The 20591-nt window shown below is 45.7% G+C and overlaps 1 protein-coding gene across 2 annotated transcripts; it reads right to left on the minus strand.

Moving 5' to 3' along the window:
* Positions 1 to 676: 676 nt before the first annotated feature.
* On the minus strand, positions 677 to 17962 carry LOC115161851 (enhancer of rudimentary homolog). 2 transcript variants are annotated; one of them, XM_029712667.1, is made up of 4 exons: positions 17866 to 17962; positions 2504 to 2591; positions 2222 to 2342; positions 677 to 1184 (listed from the first exon to the last, which is right to left on the minus strand). In XM_029712667.1, the coding sequence occupies exons 1-4, from the start codon at positions 17866 to 17868 to the stop codon at positions 1082 to 1084; spliced, it is 315 nt and encodes a 104-aa protein (XP_029568527.1). In that variant the 5' UTR covers positions 17869 to 17962; the 3' UTR covers positions 677 to 1081. The 2 variants fall into 2 exon arrangements, with proteins under 2 accessions (XP_029568527.1, XP_029568526.1); XM_029712666.1 differs by lacking the exon at positions 17866 to 17962 and adding an exon at positions 17699 to 17812.
* Positions 17963 to 20591: the final 2629 nt, after the last annotated feature.

Below are 20591 nucleotides of genomic sequence, written 5' to 3' on the forward strand. Positions count from 1 at the left end.
GCCTATTGCGGACAGCCTAAGCACTGATGGAGGGATTGCGCGTTCATGGTGTAACTCGGGCAGTTGTTGTTGCCATCCTGTACCTGCTCCGCAGGTGTGATGTTCGGATGTACCGATCCTGTGCAGGTGTTGTTACACTGCGAGGACGATCAGCTGTCTGTCCTGTCTCCCTGTAGCACTGTCTTAGGCGTCTCACAGTACGGACACTGCAATTTATTGCCCTGGCCATATCTGCAGTCCTCATGCCTCCTTACAGCATGCCTAAGGCACGTTCACGCAGATGAGCAGGGACCCTGGGCATCTTTCTTTTGGTTTTTCCAGTCAGCAGAAAGGCCTCTTTAGTGTCCAAAGTTTTCATAACTGTGACCTTAATTGCCTACCGTCTGTAAGCTGTTAGTGTCTTAACGACCGTTCCACAGGTGCATGTTCATTAATAGTTTATGGTTTATGGTTCATTGAACAAGCATGGGAAACAGTGTTTAAACCCTTTACAATGAAGATCTGTGAAGTTATTTGGATTTGACAAATTATCTTTGAAAGACAGGGTCCTGAAAAAGGGACATTTCTTTTTCTTGCTGAGTTTAGTAGGAATTCAAAGCAGGCCTCAGTGGACAACTCATCTCCTTATGAGTACAGAACACAAACATTTAACAGTAACAAAAACCTTGAGTATTTCTTGCTTTTTTAAATTTTTATTTATTTAAGTAAAGACAAAAGACATCTTCATAAAGGGGAAACAATTTTAAATACAAACATTTCAAAATAAAATTTAAAATCACACTACACCCCATCCTAATAGAAAAGTTCTCACTTAGACAACTTATAAGATATTATGAGTCCTGAATATTATACTAACATAATTCAACCCTTCTCTGTTCCTATCAAACCCCCCCCCCCCCCCCCCAATCTATGACCTCTTCCGTCATAGATTGGTCGCGTTCCAGGCAGACTACATTGCAGACGTTGCACTGCATCAACCAATGTCATTGACTACGCAGTTGTCATCAGATTGCTGTATTGTACGATGTGGTTAGCTGACAGTCTGCAGTGCAGCGCAGCCTGGAACTAAAGGACTGTAGTCTCATTTCCCAGCCTGTTGGGCCTGGCGTCGCAGCAGCACGTAAATCTTCTCCTTGATCCAGTCCTTGTTGTACGGCTGGTACGTCTGTGTGTCCGCACGGTACCTAGCGGAGACAGACGGAACGATATATTAAAACACGATACCTAGCGGAGACAGACGGAACGATATATTAAAGCACGGTACCTAGCGGAGACAGACGGAACGATATATTAAAACACGGTACCTAGCGGAGACAGACAGAACGATATATTAAAACATGGGCTGGTACCTAGAGGAGACAGACGGAACGATATATTAAAACACGGTACCTAGCGGAGACAGACAGAACGATATATTAAAACATGGGCTGGTACCTAGAGGAGACAGACGGAACGATATATTAAAACACGGTACCTAGAGGAGACAGACAGAACGATATATTAAAACACGGTACCTAGCGGAGACAGACGGAACGATATATTAAAACACGGTACCTAGCGGAGACAGACGGAACGATATATTAAAACACGGTACCTAGCGGAGACAGACGGAACGATATATTAAAACACGGTACCTAGCGGAGACAGACGGAACGATATATTAAAACACGGTACCTAGCGGAGACAGACGGAACGATATATTAAAACACGGTACCTAGCGGAGACAGACGGAACGATATATTAAAACACGGTACCTAGAGGAGACAGACGGAACGATATATTAAAACACGGTACCTAGCGGAGACAGACGGAACGATATATTAAAGCACGGTACCTAGCGGAGAAAGAGAGACGGGAGTGTCCCCATCAAAATTGAGCCTCACGAGGCGATAGAAATCCTCAACCCTAGGATGTTTCTTAACAGAAGAAGTGAAGAAGCACACTTCGGTGACACTTCACTTGATGCCTGCAGATCTAACACTGGTGTTATAGTGAACTATAAGACATTATAGGGCATGCATAGTACCCTTATAACAACTCTAACGCAAATTAAAACAACCAGGTTATTAATAAATACATTCCCCCCAAAACAAATATATGGCATTTGATATCGTTCAGAAAGATTCATTTCAGACGAAAGAACAACAACTAGGACTGGGAGACGTTCCAGGTTGCCTACACAGACAAGTTGCAACACTTCCTGGAACGTCACCAGACTTACACCAAGCAGCTGAGGTCAGCCAGGTCATCAATGAAGTCAAACAGTTGACTGATGTCATAGGTGATGGATGGACTGTTTGGGTTCATTCTCTTTAGGTGTTCCTCGTACATCTTACACACACCTGTCAAAGAGATGTATAGATTAGTGATAGTTTAAACTGGTTGACCATCTAAAAAAAAAAAAAAACGGGCATTTAAAAATATTCCATCAAGTCGTTGTGGGTTCACAGACGATGTGGGTTCTATATCCTTCTCTGTCACTTTAGGTGGCTGTCAAATGTACCTTCCATGCACTCGTTGACTGATTCATAATCAGCATACGTCCGTCCCTCTGGCCTCTTGGTGGGCTGGACCAACAGGATCGTGTGAGACTGCAACAACACATTATCTCATGTTATTGGTCACATGCTTCCTAAACAAAACAGGTGTAGACTAACAGTGAAATGCTTCCTAAACAAACAGGTGTAGACTGACAGTGAAATGCTTCCTAAACAAAACAGGTGTAGACTAACAGTGAAATGCTTCCTAAACAAAACAGGTGTAGACTAACAGTGAAATGCTTCCTAAACAAAACAGGTGTAGACTAACAGTGAAATGCTTCCTAAACAAAACAGGTGTAGACTAACAGTGAAATGCTTCCTAAACAAAACAGGTGTAGACTAACAGTGAAATGCTTCCTAAACAAAACAGGTGTAGACTAACAGTGAAATGCTTCCTAAACAAAACAGGTGTAGACTAACAGTGAAATGCTTCCTAAACAAAACAGGTGTAGACTAACAGTGAAATGCTTCCTAAACAAAACAGGTGTAGACTAACAGTGAAATGCTTCCTAAACAAAACAGGTGTAGACTAACAGTGAAATGCTTCCTAAACAAAACAGGTGTAGACTAACAGTGAAATGCTTCCTAAACAAAACAGGTGTAGACTAACAGTGAAATGCTTCCTAAACAAAACAGGTGTAGACTAACAGTGAAATGCTTCCTAAACAAAACAGGTGTAGACTAACAGTGAAATGCTTCCTAAACAAAACAGGTGTAGACTAACAGTGAAATGCTTCCTAAACAAAACAGGTGTAGACTAACAGTAAAATGCTGACTTATGGGCCCTTTCCAACAATGCAGAGAGAGAAAAAAAAAGAAAAAAAAAAGAGAAATAATTTTTAATAAAGAACGAGGAACAAATACACAATGAGTTACGATAACTTGGCTATATACGCGGGGTACCAGTACGGAGTCGGCGGGTAGGAGTACGAGGGAATAGAGCTAGATCCATGCACGTACATATTAGGGATGGGTAAAGTGACTAGGCAACAGGATAGATAACAGGGTACGTGATGAGTCAAAAGAGTTGGTGCAAAAAGGGTCAATGCAGATAGTTAACCAATAGCTACCTAGACTAACTATTTGGGGGTAGAAGCTGTTCAGTACTCAAAACAACATTTCAGTTGTAATAAAAGCATAAAAAAAAAAAACACACAGAGAATCTCACTTCCAATAGACTGCTGATAGATACTTATTAAACACAGCGTGAGGCCGTTCCTTCTTTTGCTAGAACAAAAGCGGTACCTGCTGCGTGCCGACCCGGTAGCGAATCGCAATGCTCGTTAGTGGACAAAAACTTGACTTTGAGCCAATCAGAGAGCACGAACCCCTAAGTGGGGGAGACACCCCCCCCCCCCCCCCAAAAAAAATACAGTACCAGTCAGAAGTTTGGACAGCTACTCATTCAAGGGTTTTTCTTTATTTTTACTATTTTCTACATTATAGAATAATAGTGAAGACATCAAAAACTATAAAATAACATATGGAATCATGTAGCAACCAACAACAAGTGTTAAACAAATCAAAATATATTTTATATTTGAGATTCTTCAAAATATCCACCCTTTGCCTTGACAGCTTTGCACACACTTCGAATTCTCTCAACCAGCTTTCTCTGGAATACTTTCCAACAGTTTTGAATGAGTTCCCACATATGCTGAGCACTTGTTGGCTGCTTTTCCTTCACTCTGCGGTCCAACTCATCCCAAACCATTTCAAATTGGGTTGTCGGGTGATTGTGGAGGCCAAGTCATCTGATGCAGCACTCAATCCCTTTCCTTCTTGGTCAAATAGCCCTTACACAGCCTGGAGGTGTGTTTTGGGTCATTGTTCTATTGAAAAACAAATGATAGTGGGACTAAGCCCAAACCAGATGGGATGGCGTATCGCTGCAGAATGCTGTGGAAGCCATGCTGGTTAAGTGTGCCTTGAATTCTAAATATATCACAGACAGTGTCACCAGCAAAGCATCCCCACACCATCACTCCTCCTCCATGCTTCACGGTGGGAACCACACATGGGAGATCATCTGTTCACCTACTCTGCGTCTCAAAGACACGGCGGTTGGAACCAAAAATATTACATTTGGACTCATCAGACCAAAGGACAGATTTCCACCGGTTTAATGTCCATTGCTCGTGTTTCTGGGCCAAAGCAAGTCTCTTCTTCTTATTGGTGTCCTTTAGTAGTGGTTTCTTTGCAGCAATTAGACCATGAAGGACTGATTTACACAGTCTCCTCTGAACAGTTGATGTTGAGATGTGTCTGTTACTTGAACTCTGTGAAGCATTCATTTGGGCTGCAATTTCTGAGGCTGGTAACTCTAATGAACGTATCCTCTGCAGCAGAGGTAACTCTGGGTCTTCCTTTTCTGTGGCGGTCCTCATGAGAGCCAGTTTCATCATAGAGCTTGATGGTTTTTGCGACTGCACTTGAAGAAACGTTCAAAGTTGAACGCTCGGATCAACCCTACTCCTCAGCCAGAGCGTCCAGTGTGTGCTCTGAACGCTCTAGATTTACGAACGGACAATCTGGATTTACAAAACTCCCAGAGCGCACTCTGGCACTCGAGATCGAATTGACAAAAACACACCCGAAATCGTAAAATGTTTAGCTAACGTTAGTCATTTGTTATGCTAACATGCTAGCAAGAGGTTGCATAGCAACAGCATCAACTTCCGTTAGACAGGCAAAGCGCTATCACGCTCAACTGAAACAATACCTTTCGTTTACAGTATACTAAAATGAACTAATAGTTTAAAATATTGTAGTATATACTCATTAAGTATGTAGTATAAAGTATGTTAGTATGGGTATTCAAACACCGCTATAAACTGCCAACACTCTGTTCAGAGGTGCTAAGTACTGTCAGCAAGCAAACGTTTGACAACCCCAGCGGTGCGTCTGAGCTTTTAAAATGAATAAAAACTCAAATACTAGCTTAAGCATATTTTAGTAAAGGTACAAAATTGACAGATCTGAATTAAATCTTACATTTTAGAATACGCTGTAGCCACTATAATTTCCAACTGTAACCATGTTTATACGTGTGGAAAGTCATAATGTATTAAAAATAAAAAATAAATCACGACAACTCATGGAAACAAGAAGTTTTAGTAAAAATGTTATAAATGCCAACAGATCATTTGATCGTTCGACATGGTGGGATCTTTTTGTCGTTCAAATTAATTATGCGATAGATGCCGGTGGAAACGATGCAGATTAAATAAGTTATGATGGGGGGGTGAAAGTGCACTGTGATCTTGATGCTCCTTTTCATTAAACATCCAGGGTCTTATTCTGGTGACATGGAAGCCAAGTATCAATCATTTGACAAAAGTCAAGACTGGGAAGGGGATGCGAGACATTGACATTTTAGTCATTTAGCAGACGCTCTTATCCAGAGCGACTTACAGTAGTGAATACATACATTTCATACATTTTTTTCTCCGTACTGGTCCCCCCGTGGGAATCGAACCCACAACCCTGGCGTTGCAAACTCCATACTCTACCAACTGAGCCACATGTGACCTGGGAAGGGGACAAGAGGTTCCGAGACCCACTGGGAAGGGGACCGTGACTTAAAAAAAAAATTGTGACTTGAGACTTTGTCCTTTATATTTTGAGTGCTGCAAGGTTCTGCTCTGTGTCTTGACCAATCAGATTCACGGAAATCACAGGTTGCGCAGGCCAGGCAAAAAAGCACATGCCGCTCCACTGTCCTCCGGTACATTTTTGTTGTTGCAAACGTGTATACACATCACTCCCAACATTCACAAGCTATCTCTCCTGACAGAAATTTTGCAGCAGCCTACACCTAAACTGTATGTGAAGAAAAGACGAGGATTTTTCAGGTGAACAACTACTGATAACTGCAGCTTTATAGGTTACAGCCAATGGGCCCTGGGCCCCTACAGCCTGGAATTGAACCAAGGTCTGTAGTGACGCCTCTAGCACTGAGATGCAGTGCCTTAGACTGCTGCGCCACTCGGGAAAGCTAGTGAATTTAGCTCCGCCAGCCCGCTGGTAGCTCCGCCAGCCTGTGAACCCGTTGGTAGCTCCACCAGCCTGTGAACCCGTTGGCAGCTCCGCCAGCCCGTTGGTAGCGCCGCCAGCCCGTGAACCCGTTGGTGGCGCCGCCAGCCTGTGAACCCGTTGGTAGCTCCGCCAGCCCGTTGGTAGTGCCGCCAGCCCGTTGGTAGCTCCGCCAGCCTATGAAACCGTTGGTAGCTCCGCCAGCCCGTTGGTAGCTCCGCCAGCCTATGAAACCGTTGGTAGCTCCGCCAGTCCGTTGGTAGCGCCGCCAGCCTGTGAACCCGTTGGTAGCGCCGCCAGCCCGTTGGTAGCGCCGCCAGCCTGTGAACTCATTGGTAGCACCGCCAGCCCGTTGGTAGCGCCGCCAGCCCGTTGGTAGCTCCGCCAGCCCGTTGGTAGCGCCGCCAGCCCGTTGGTAGCTCCGCCAGCCCGTGAACCCGTTGGTAGCTCCGCCAGCCCGTTGGTAGCACCGCCAGCCCGTTGGTAGCACCGCCAGCCCGTTGGTAGCACCGCCAGCCCGTTGGTAGCGCCGCCAGCCTATGAACCCGTTGGTAGCTCCGCCAGCCCGTTGGTAGCACCGCCAGCCCGTTGGTAGCGCCGCCAGCCTATGAACCCGTTGGTAGCTCCGCCAGCCCGTTGGTAGCGCCGCCAGCCTATGAACCCGTTGGTAGCTCCGCCAGCCTGTGAACCCGTTGATAGCTCCGCCAGCCCGTTGGTAGCGCCGCCAGCCTATGAACCCGTTGGTAGCTCCGCCAGCCTGTGAACCCGTTGGTAGCTCCGCCAGCCCGTTGGTAGCGCCGCCAGCCCGTTGGTAGCGCCGCCAGCCTATGAACCCGTTGGTAGCTCCGCCAGCCCGTTGGTAGCGCCGCCAGCCTATGAACCCGTTGGTAGCTCCGCCAGCCTGTGAACCCGTTGGTAGCTCCGCCAGCCCGTTGGTAGCGCCGCCAGCCTATGAACCCGTTGGTAGCTTCGCCAGCCTGTGAACCCGTTGGTAGCGCCGCCAGCCCGTTGGTAGCGCCTGCCAGCCTGTTGGTAGCGCCGCCAGCCTGTGAACCCACTGGTAGCACCGCCAGCCTATGAACCCGTTGGTAGATCCGCCAGCCCGTTGGTAGCTCCGGGCTGTTATGATGGGGGGGTGAAAGTGCACTGTGATCTTGATGCTCCTTTTCATTAAACATCCAGGGTCTTATTCTGGTGACATGGAAGCCAAGTATCAATCATTTGACAAAAGTCAAGACTGGGAAGGGGATGCGAGACATTGACATTTTAGTCATTTAGCAGACGCTCTTATCCAGAGCGACTTACAGTAGTGAATACATACATTTCATACATTTTTTTCTCCGTACTGGTCCCCCCGTGGGAATCGAACCCACAACCCTGGCGTTGCAAACTCCATACTCTACCAACTGAGCCACATGTGACCTGGGAAGGGGACAAGAGGTTCCGAGACCCACTGGGAAGGGGACCGTGACTTAAAAAAAAAATTGTGACTTGAGACTTTGTCCTCTATATTTTGAGTGCTGCAAGGTTCTGCTCTGTGTCTTGACCAATCAGATTCACGGAAATCACAGGTTGCGCAGGCCAGGCAAAAAAGCACATGCCGCTCCACTGTCCTCCGGTACATTTTTGTTGTTGCAAACGTGTATACACATCACTCCCAACATTCACAAGCTATCTCTCCTGACAGAAATTTTGCAGCAGCCTACACCTAAACTGTATGTGAAGAAAAGACGAGGATTTTTCAGGTGAACAACTACTGATAACTGCAGCTTTATAGGTTACAGCCAATGGGCCCTGGGCCCCTACAGCCTGGAATTGAACCAAGGTCTGTAGTGACGCCTCTAGCACTGAGATGCAGTGCCTTAGACTGCTGCGCCACTCGGGAAAGCTAGTGAATTTAGCTCCGCCAGCCCGCTGTTAGCTCCGCCAGCCTGTGAACCCGTTGGTAGCTCCACCAGCCTGTGAACCCGTTGGCAGCTCCGCCAGCCCGTTGGTAGCGCCGCCAGCCCGTGAACCCGTTGGTGGCGCCGCCAGCCTGTGAACCCGTTGGTAGCTCCGCCAGCCCGTTGGTAGTGCCGCCAGCCCGTTGGTAGCTCCGCCAGCCTATGAAACCGTTGGTAGCTCCGCCAGCCCGTTGGTAGCTCCGCCAGCCTATGAAACCGTTGGTAGCTCCGCCAGTCCGTTGGTAGCGCCGCCAGCCTGTGAACCCGTTGGTAGCGCCGCCAGCCCGTTGGTAGCGCCGCCAGCCTGTGAACTCATTGGTAGCACCGCCAGCCCGGTGGTAGCGCCGCCAGCCCGTTGGTAGCTCCGCCAGCCCGTTGGTAGCGCCGCCAGCCCGTTGGTAGCTCCGCCAGCCCGTGAACCCGTTGGTAGCTCCGCCAGCCCGTTGGTAGCACCGCCAGCCCGTTGGTAGCACCGCCAGCCCGTTGGTAGCACCGCCAGCCCGTTGGTAGCGCCGCCAGCCTATGAACCCGTTGGTAGCTCCGCCAGCCCGTTGGTAGCACCGCCAGCCCGTTGGTAGCGCCGCCAGCCTATGAACCCGTTGGTAGCTCCGCCAGCCCGTTGGTAGCGCCGCCAGCCTATGAACCCGTTGGTAGCTCCGCCAGCCTGTGAACCCGTTGGTAGCTCCGCCAGCCCGTTGGTAGCGCCGCCAGCCTATGAACCCGTTGGTAGCTCCGCCAGCCTGTGAACCCGTTGGTAGCTCCGCCAGCCCGTTGGTAGCGCCGCCAGCCCGTTGGTAGCGCCGCCAGCCTATGAACCCGTTGGTAGCTCCGCCAGCCCGTTGGTAGCGCCGCCAGCCTATGAACCCGTTGGTAGCTCCGCCAGCCTGTGAACCCGTTGGTAGCTCCGCCAGCCCGTTGGTAGCGCCGCCAGCCTATGAACCCGTTGGTAGCTCCGCCAGCCTGTGAACCCGTTGGTAGCGCCGCCAGCCCGTTGGTAGCGCCTGCCAGCCTGTTGGTAGCGCCGCCAGCCTGTGAACCCACTGGTAGCACCGCCAGCCTATGAACCCGTTGGTAGATCCGCCAGCCCGTTGGTAGCTCCGCCAGCCCGTTGGTAGCTCCGCCAGCCCGTTGGTAGCTCCACCAGCCCGTGAGCCCGTTGGTAGCGCCGCCAGCCCGTTGGTAGCTCCGCCAGCCTATGAAACCGTTGGTAGCTCCGCCAGCCCGTTGGTAGCTCCGCCAGCCTATGAAACCGTTGGTAGCTCCGCCAGTCCGTTGGTAGCGCCGCCAGCCTGTGAACCCGTTGGTAGCGCCGCCAGCCCGTTGGTAGCGCCGCCAGCCTGTGAACTCATTGGTAGCACCGCCAGCCCGTTGGTAGCGCCGCCAGCCCGTTGGTAGCTCCGCCAGCCTATGAACCCGTTGGTAGCTCCGCCAGCCCGTTGGTAGCGCCGCCAGCCCGTTGGTAGCTCCGCCAGCCCGTGAACCCGTTGGTAGCTCCGCCAGCCCGTTGGTAGCACCGCCAGCCCGTTGGTAGCACCGCCAGCCCGTTGGTAGCGCCGCCAGCCTATGAACCCGTTGGTAGCTCCGCCAGCCCGTTGGTAGCGCCGCCAGCCTATGAACCCGTTGGTAGCTCCGCCAGCCTGTGAACCCGTTGGTAGCGCCGCCAGCCCGTTGGTAGCGCCTGCCAGCCTGTTGGTAGCGCCGCCAGCCTGTGAACCCACTGGTAGCACCGCCAGCCTATGAACCCGTTGGTAGATCCAGCAGCCCGTTGGTAGCTCCGCCAGCCCGTTGGTAGCTCCGCCAGCCCGTTGGTAGCTCCACCAGCCCGTGAGCCCGTTGGTAGCGCCGCCAGCCCGTTGGTAGCGCCGCCAGCCCGTGAGCCCGTTGGTAGCGCCGCCAGCCCGTGAACCCGTTGGTAGCGCCGCCAGGCCGTTGGTAGCGCCGCCAGCCCGTGAACCCGGATGATCGGTAGGAGAATAACTTTCATCTGTTCTAATTATACAGAGAAAAAAAACCCCGCAAAAAGCAACAATGTCTAAGATTTTACTGTGTTACAGTTTATATAAAGGAAAAAAATCAGTCAACTGAAAGACATTCATTACTCTGTGTTGTTGTATGTGTCGAACTGCTTTGCTTTATCTTGACCAGGGTCGCAGTTATAAATGAGAACTTGTTCTCAACTAGCTAACCTGGTTAAATAAAGGTGAAATAAAATAAAATTTAAATAAATTCCTACGGCCCTAATCTATGGATTTCACATAACTGGCAATACAGAAAACCAGTCAGTATCTAGTGTGACCATTTTCCTCTTGCAGAGCGACATCTCCTTCACGTAGTGTTGATCAGGCTGTTGATTGTGGCCTGTGGAATGCTGGTTCCACTCCTCTGGATATTGGCGGAAACTGCAACACGCTGTCATACACGTTGATCCAGAGCATCCCAAACATGCTCAATGGTTGACATGTCTGGTGAGTTTGCAGGCCATGGAAGAACTGGGACATTTTCAGCTTCCAGGAATTGTGTACAGATCCTTGCGACATGGGGCTGTGCATTATCATGCTGAAACATGAGGTGATGGCGGCAGATGAATGGCACGACAATGGGCCTCAGGGCCTCGTCATGGTATCTCCGTGCATTCCAATTGCAATTGTGTTCGTGGTCCGTAGCTTAGGCCTGCCCACACCATAACCCCACCACCACGGGGCACTTTGTTCATAACGTTGACATCAGCAAACCGCTTGCCCACACAACGCCATACACGTGGTCTGCTGTAGTAAGGCAGGTTGGACAAATTTGGAGGTGGCTTATGGTAGAGAAAATAACATTAAATTCTCTGGTTGTCATTCCTGCAGTGAGCATGCAAATTGCACTCTCCCTTAAAACTTTAGACAGCTGTGGCATTGTGTTGTGACAAACCGGCACATTTTAGTGGCCTTTTATTGTCTCCAGCATAAGGTTCACCTGTGTAATGATCCTGCTGTTTAATCAGCTTCTTGATATGTCACACCTGTCAGGTGGATGGTTTCTCTTGGCCAAAAGAGAAATGCTCACTAACTGGGATGTAAAACAAATCTGTGGACAAAATTTGAGAGAAATAAGCTTTTTGTGGGAATGGAACATTTCTGGGATCTTTTATTTCAGCTCATGAAACATGAGACCCAACACTTTACATGTTGCATTGATGGTTTTTATTCTGTATATTAGCTTTGGTCGAACAGGATCTTCTCCATGCTACAAACTGTTCTGCAGCCTTGCGAAGGACATGTGCAAGAAGAAAATGCAGGCTAGACATCCGGCAAAAACAACATATGGCAAAACACATGCGCATCTGGCCTAAAAGGCACTGCATGATCAATCTGACGTCTACATTGGCAGTTGAGCATTTACAATCATACGGCCTCTGTACATTTACATTTTAGTCATTTAGCAGACGCTCTTATCCAGAGTGACATACAGTAGTGAATGTACACATTTCATACATTTTTTTCTCTCCATACTGGTCCCCCATGGGAATCGAACCCACAACCCTGGCGTTGCAAACACCATGCTCTACCAACTGAGCCACACGGGACTAGAAGTCAAGCCATTCATACTTCTGGTTCTTCACGAAGCAGCACAGAGCTGTTGTCAAGGAAGTGAGTTTGTGTTTATACAGGACCTCCCGTCCCCACCAACCACCAACCAATCATATCTTACAGGTTTGACTACACCGCTATTTCTGACCCAGATCGCACTGCAAGTCCTGCCTCTCCCATCTCCTCATTGGTTTATAGAAGCAGGTACCCACGTGCCATCTCCTCATTGGTTTATAGAAGCAGGTACCCACGTGCCATCTCCTCATTGGTTATACCCACGTGGGTGACTGAAAGACAAACGAGGCCAGTGGCGGTAATGCACCTAATTTATGAAAGTTGCCAATCGCATTATAAAGTCAAGAGAAGAAAAAGCCTGGAAGGAAGAGAGATGACTAGAAACTATTCGGTTGACCGTTTTATGTGTGGATTAATTGTCGAAGTAGAGGACCTTGTGCATTTAAGGTAAAATAACAACTTAATGTTTATATCCCGGGACAAATTAGCTAGCAACAGAAAGCTAGCTAAATAGGACAAATTAGCTAGCAAGTGCAAGCTAGCTAGCTAAATTGCCATAAATGTTTAATGCTTTTCAACCTGTCCCCAAATGAATGTCATTGGTTCAGAGTTTGTTTTGATATTTTAACCTGCGTGTTGTGATCGCAGTTTGGTGTAGGGGGACAAAATACATTTATGCACGAAGGTACGCAGCCGGTTTGGGTTCCGTGTTAGGCCTCACTCCCCTCCTATCTGAGATATCTACTGCAGCCCTCATCCTCCACATACAACACCCGTTCTGCCAGTCACATTCTGTTAAAGGCTCCCAAAACACACACATCCCTGGGTCGCTCGTCTTTTCAGTTTCGCTGCAGCTAGCGACTGGAACGAGCTGCAACAAAACACTCAAACTGGACAGTTTTGTCTCTTCATTCAAAGACTCAATCATGGACACTCTTACTGACAGTTGCGGCTGCTTTGTGTGATGTTATTGTTGTCTCTACCTTCTTGCCCTTTGTGCTGTTGTTGGTGCTCAATAATGTTTGTACCATGTTTTGTGCTGCTACCATGTTGTGTTGCTACCATGTTGTTGTCATGTGTTGCTGCCTTGCTTAGGTCTCTCTTTATGTAGTGTTGTAGTGTCTCGTCATGTGTGTTTTGTCCTATAATTTTTATTCCCCCGTCCCCGCAGGAGGCCGTCATTGTAAATAAGAATTTGTTCTTAATTGACTTCCCTAGTTAAATAAAAAAAAAGAACTACAAAAATGTCAATGTGTTGCGATACGGAACCGCGACCACATTTTTTGGAGCATAAAATGGCCTCTTTTTTTTGGGCCGCAGAATGCCGACATTGGGCGGAATGAGACGCAGCCCATGCAACAACAAAAAAAAGATCTCTAGTTTAAATTGACGGACGATGTGGATTTAAACATTTTGCTGTTGTTGTTGTTAGAGTGACATCAATAGATTTAAAAGGATTAAATCAACGCCTCTGCAGCCTGAACGGAAAATGTTTGATGAACGAAGCGGTCCAGGGGGATAGGAGTGTATAGCCGATGTGGCGATCAATTGGTATGCGACGATACGAGCTCTTATTTCAAAGGAGCGCTCCGTAACCCGGAAATAGACATGTTGCCGTTTTAATATGGTGAAAAACCTCTCGTTTTTACATCGTGTCCGCCGTCGTTCTGTGTAGCCTAGTTATGCTAATATATTTGAGACCAGTATACTGCAGTTAATTTTGTCTTTGACTTAAGTAAAATATATTTTAGTAGTAAAACAACGTGTCCCAGACAGTTCTCAACGGAACATACTAGAAGCTTCATTTACTAACTACATAAATGATTGGGATCATCTGGTTATCGTCAGTTTGGAGCTCGTCGACAAAAAAACAGACCGCGGGACGCCTCTTCACACAGAGTTATTTGTCAAAAAGGTCAGCGGAGAGAAGTTTATAGTATATTTATTTACTGTTAAAAACTCTGGGTGGTTCAAGCCCTGAATTCTGATTGGCTGACAGCTGTGGTATATCAGACGGTATACCACAGGTATGACCAACTATTTATTTTTACTACTCTAATTACGTTGGTAACCAGTTTATAATAGTAATAAGGCACCTCTGGGGGTTTGTGGTATATGACCAATATACCACGGCTAAAGGCTGTGTCCAGGCACTCCGTAACTAAGAACAGCCCTTAACCGTGGTATATTGGCCATATACCACACCTCCTTGGGACGTATTGCTTAATTATAGTATTTCTAGTTGCAGCCATATAACAAACAGCCAGATAAACTAATTGTTCTCACTTCCTGATAGAACATTCAGATTGTTCTGCCTAACTGGACTCGTTAACTAATTTGTTAGGATTTCCTTGTGATCAGAACAAAAACAAAAACGTATTTTCCTCAACTAGAGATTGAAATAAATGGTGTTTCTTTGAAAAGATGGTCCTGGCTGACATGAACAATACATTAAAACAACAGAGGCACATTGTAGCCTAGTGGTTAGAGCATTGGACTAGTAACCGAAAGGTTGCAAGTTCGAATCCCCGAGCTGACAAGGTAAAAATCTGTCGTTCTGCCCCTGAATAAGGCAGTTAAACCCACTGTTCCTAGGCCATCATTTAAAATAAGAATTTGTTCTTATCTGACTTGCCTAGTAAAATAAAAAAATCTCTTTATTTACATTGCTGGTTGCCATGGTTAACACAAAACACAGGACATTGAATGCTACCTGAATTGACTCAGTCAAGTTATATAAGTTGTACTACAGTATCACAGCCAGGTCAAACGTGTGTGTGTGTGTTTCTGAGTCAGATTATCCAGTATCCACAACAACACTATTGATTATTCTCTAGCGCCAGTACATGTGGTGTGTACTATGTTGCTGAAGCACTAGGACTGAGGACATCCTGGCCTGGCCCCCAGACATGCCTACCCCCCCCCCCCCCTCCCCTCTACCTGCCCCCCCCCCTCCCCTCTACCTGCCCCCCCCCTCCCCCCTCCCTGCCCCCCCCCCCCTCTACCTGCCCCCCCCCTCCCCTCTACCTGATACCTGCCTTCATTGTTTATTTCTCCCCCTGAAGGTCACTGAGTTGCCACACACTCAGAAACATGAAGACCATTACATTTATATGAAACTCCACCTGACCAGGGTTAGTACTGTCTATAAAGTCATTATGGATATTGTCTGAGCCTGCTGGACATTACTGCTTTTGCTCTTTTCCTTATTAAAAGAAAAAGGTGAATGAAGGAAGAATATGCTTTCATTTTAAATGAAAAGTTGTTAGAGAATTCATGTATGCTTTTACACGGGTCTGTAACTCTGTTATTACAGCAAGTCAAATAAAGATTTGTGTAAACTGGGAGTGTTACCCCCCCCCCCCAAAAAATGATTTCCTAAAGCAGAGGGATTTACTCCGTTATTCCATATCAAGGCTAGATGAGGCTGAACGGCAACAACACAATGGCAACTAATTCCTCTCATTGGTCTGAATTCCTCTCATATTCAGTCTGAATATTCCATTAATGAAAAAATGGATTCACAGTTTTATTAAACCTACAAAAAAATAAAATACTTTATCAAATAGTCATTGACAGTTATATAAATAAAATAAAAAAATGAACTTATAGTCACAGCCTCTCCCCCTTTGTTTGCTTAACTGGGATGGAGAAATGGTTTCCTATAAGCTGGTTGGGGCTCAACAGGCAGAATGCGTTCCAAAGGGCAACCCTATTCCCTACAACTTTTCCCTGTATACTACTTTTGACCAGAGCCTTAAGGGCCTTCCTTAGTGCACTAATGCTGACCATGTATAGGGAATAAGGTTGCTCTTTGGGACATAGCCCGTCTGTTGATGAAGCCACCTGAAATCAATGGCTGCATACCAATTGTCCATCCCTCTCCTCATGGATATCCAAGCATTGGCTTGAGCTAATTTACACCATTGTTAAATTCCTGAGATGTGAAGAAATGTGGCGCAGCGGTCTAAGGCACTGCATCTCAGTGCTAGAGGCGTCACCACATACACCCTGGTTCAAATCCAGGCTGTATCACAACCGGACGTGATTGGGAGTCCCATAGGGCGACGCACAATTGGCCCAGCGTCGTCCGGGTTTGGCAGGTGTAGGCCGTCATTGTAAATAAGAATCTGTTCTTAACTGACTTGCCTAGTTAAATAAAAATAATTAAATTGTGCAAGTCCACACTTTTGGAGAAGGACAATAGATGGTCCCGTGTGGCTCAGTTGGTAGAGCATGGTGTTTGCAACGCCAGGGTTGTGGGTTCGATTCCCACGGGGGACCAGTACAGGAAAAAAAAAAAATGTATGAAATGTATGCATTCACTACTGTAAGTCGCTCTGGATAAGAGCGTCTGCTAAATGACTAAAATGTAGATATGCTGTTAATGGTCACACACCTTTGAGTCATTAGTTAAAAAAATATATATATAAAGTTGTTGCTGTAGTAGGTAAGCCGATGGAGAGTATGGGTTCATTATGGACTTGGAGAAACTGGTGGTAAACAGCGCCACACTCTGGCAGAAAACAGAATGTACTATTCTCAGCCAGGCTCATGGTTTCAAAGAAAACACCATTTTAATTATCTCTATTTTGAATGTTTTCCAGATGAACCAGATCCCCTTACAAAAAAAAAAGATTGCAGCCAGAGTGCAGTATAACTGCAAATACTGCATCCAAAATAAGTTTTTTTTTTTTTTTACTGCATTCATTTTGTAGTGTAACTGCAGTTACAGTATAATTGCAGTTCAACTGCAGTTATTCTGTAATTACTGTGTCCAAAATACCAGTCGACTGCAGTTACAGCACTTTCAAAACTGCTCTCTTGTTTTGTAAGGGTCCCAATAATTTAGGCAGTAAAGGCCACCCCCTCTCTGGTATATTCTATCGTGAACTGTCTGGGACTGGTTGTTTCCCTGTTTAGGTCTACTACTCAGAGATACTTAAGTCAAAGACGAAATTAACTGCAATACACAGGTCTCAAATATATTAGCATAACTTGAATACACAGAACCACGGCGGACCCCATTGTAAAACGAGAGGCTTTCACAATATTAAAAACGTGTCCCAGTGCAACATGCTTAGCTCTACGGAGCAATTTTTTGAAGTGAGCGCTGGGTATCTTCATAGTTCAACCGATCAAGTTCTCTCACCACACCGGCTGTAAACATCCCCTTCGGACGGTTACATGACACGACTCAACATCGCCATCTACCGGCCTTTTGAACTAACATCACTTATGAGTAACAAAATGAGTACAACTGTATTACTTTGAATCTCATCAAATAAAATGCTTTAAATTTAAGTAAATTCATATTTCTAGACGACCTCATAAAAAGTTATGAGCTGGATCATCCTGCAACACAGGACCAAAAGCCAGGCATCTGTTTTCGCTACCATCCCCCCCTCATTGATACAATTACTGTCGTCGCTAACTAAAACGTTAGTACTGAAACTAGCGTAACTCGGAATTTAACACAGACATGTCAATGAACACGCAGACTACAACATCTAACTGAAGATTAATACAAAACCATGTAATAATGACGTCAGACAGGTTTATAACCAAGACGTTTAAAAAAACAACAACTCACTTCACTAACATTAGCTAACGCGTTAGCTAGCATCCGTTGATTGACGCACGCAACATAAAAAAAAAAAGAAGCTAGCAAGCAATCGAATATTTATTTTTGTTTTACTCTGGAAAACCACTTAAAACAGAAATGTAGACATGCTATTTTAAAAGAAACAAAAAACTAACCATGTTTTGGATAATTCCTTCACCGCGTCAAGTAACGGATCTTGTTCTACTCGATATCAGCGTCTCGTCATTAGTTACCACACCCACAAAGTCATAAACCCCGCCCATTTCAAAAAAATTATGTTCTTAAAATTGTATTTAAAATTTAACCTTAACCACACGGCTAACCTTATGTCTAACTCTTGCCTTAAATTAAGACCAACAAGTTAATTATCTTTGTTTTCGTACATTTTTAAGATATAGACAATTTTGACTTTGTGACTGTGCTATTTAGGAAACCGTCTCGGCCAAAAAAAAAAGTACTTCCGGGTCACGGAATTTCGGTCATTTCAAAATAAAACTCGCCCACGTAAAAGAAAAGTGTAATTAACCTGTATTTATTCATGATATACGGTAATTTACCAGGAGGCCAGTCAGTGACCTACAGTGTTAACTAACTGGCCTATCTGTAAATGACCTACATTCAATGATGATGAGAAGGCAGCAGACTTTACACATTTAAAATAAATCAGCCCAAGGACAGCCTTACATGCCAAAACATGCATCAGGTGAAGCGTGACATAATTATTATTTTTTTGAGTCAGATCAAGCTGCTATAGCTTAGTATTACATTTACGTCATTTAGCAGACGCTCTTATCCAGAGCAACTTACAGTAGTGAATACATACATTTCATTTCATGCATTTTTGTACTGGCCCCCCATGGGAATCGAACCCACAACACCCTAAACACCATGCTCTACCAACTGAGCCACAGGGCCAGCTCTAGTATCACCCCAGTTATTCCTATAGCTTATCAACGGTTAACAGTACTTTTCTTCAACCCACTCTGGTCTCAAATTAATCAAAATGGTGTCAAATCAAATCAATGTGCATCTTGGATTTAATTTTTTTTCCAGACTGAAAGTAGCAGGGATGTTTTTTTAATTTTTTTGTGACATATTATTGCCTCATAAAATAGCAATGTGCTAGCCTGGAAAAGGTAGATTCCAGCGAATAGACTGGACCGCGGTTTTACAGATACGCAATCAATCGTTTTTCCTGTACAAGTACTACATTTTTACCGTATAGTATCCAGGCGTCCCATTATAAACTCTCTGACCACAGAAAAAGTCCAGAAACCCTTGCTATGACCTAGCTTTTATGTTCAAACTCACCATTTCTTGTATTCTAAGGGACTCTAGTGAGTATAATGAGCCCTGATTTTATGGACACACTATCAATTGTTTTTCCTGTACAGTGCAATTTGTTTGCGCAGCACAACACATCCCTTTAAAAAAAACAAAAAGATTGCCGTCAGAGTGCAGTATAACTGCAGTATGCCACAAATACCGCAGTAATTTAGCAGTGTAACTGCAGTACCTTGCAGTTAACTGCTTCCAAAAAAAACCCACAGTCGACAGCAGTTATTGCACTTTTACTGCAGTTTTAAAACTGCAATCTTTTTTAGTAAGACTAAGACTTCTCTTAAAAATTACATATCACAATTGCATCCAAATCAAATGTTATTGGTCGCATACACATATCTAGCAGATGTCACTGCGGGTGTAGTGAAATGCTTGTGTTCCTAGCTCCAACAGTGCAGTAATATCTAATAATACACAACAATAAACACAAATCTAAAAGTAAAAGAATGGAATTAAGAAAAATATAAATATTAGGACCAGCAATGTCGGAGTCCAGAGTATAAATATATAGATATATATACAGTACCAGTCAAAAGTTTGGAAACACCTGCTCATACCAGGGTTTTTTCTTTATGTTTACTATTTTCTACATTGTTGGTGGCGGAGGAGAGGGCTGCTATCTAATCGGCTCTTAACCAACCATGCTATTTTTTTATTTATTTTCTCGCATTGTTCGTAACTTGTTTTGTACATAATGTCGCTGCTACAGTCTCTTATGACCGAAAACAGCTTCTGGATATCAGAACTGCGATTACTCACCTCGAACTGGACGAAGAGTTATTCTTCAATGAGTTGGACGGGAGGGATATACTACTACAGAAACCAGACCAGGCCCAGATCCCTGTGATTCGCTGGAGAAGGAAACTGAGGTTTAATGGAAAAAGATCAGGGTGCCTTGTGAGGATCAGGCGAGGAGTGGCTAATCTGCCCTTGCCTTCCGTCCTGCTAGCTAATGTTCAATCACCGGAAAATAAATGGGACGAGCTGAGAGCACGTATATCCTACTAACGGGACATTAAAAACGGTAATATCTTATGTTTCACAGAGTCGTGGCTGAACGACGACATTAAGAACATACAGCTGTCGGGTTATACACTCTATCATCAGGATAGAACAGCAGCCTCTGGTAAGACACGGGGAAGGGGCCTATGCATATATGTGAACAACAGCTGGTGCACGATATCTAAGAAAGTCTCAAGGTTTTGCTCGCCTGAGGTAGAGTATCTCATGATAAGCTGTAGACCACACTATCTACCTAGAGAGTTTATCTGTATTTTTCGTAGCTGTCTACATACCACCACAGACCGATGCTGGCACTTAAACCGCACTCAATGAGCTGTATACCGCCATAAGCAAACAGGAAAACACTCATCCAGAGGTGGCGCTCCTAGTGGCCGGTGACTTTAATGCAGGGAAACTTAAATCAGTTTTACCTCATTTCTATCAGCATGTTATATGTGCAACCAGAGGGGAAAAAACTCTAGACCAGCTTTACTCCACACACAGAGACATGTTCAAAGCTCTCCCTCGCCCTCCATTT

This window comes from Salmo trutta, chromosome 25 (assembly GCF_901001165.1).
Source record: "Salmo trutta chromosome 25, fSalTru1.1, whole genome shotgun sequence".
NCBI classification, from domain to species: domain Eukaryota; kingdom Metazoa; phylum Chordata; class Actinopteri; order Salmoniformes; family Salmonidae; genus Salmo; species Salmo trutta.

What these genes read in the sequence shown, in the direction of transcription:
- LOC115161851 (XM_029712666.1), bottom strand. Translation starts at nt 17,731, where the DNA reads ATGCTAGCTAACGCGTTAGCTAATGTTAGTGAA. An exon ending in AGTCAACGAGTGCATGGAAG is followed by an intron (nt 2,343 to 2,503) that starts GTACATTTGACA and finishes TCTCTTTGACAG; the next exon opens with GTGTGTGTAAGATGTACGAG. An exon ending in GCTGACCTCAGCTGCTTGGT is followed by an intron (nt 1,185 to 2,221) that starts GTAAGTCTGGTG and finishes TGTCTCCGCTAG; the next exon opens with GTACCGTGCGGACACACAGA.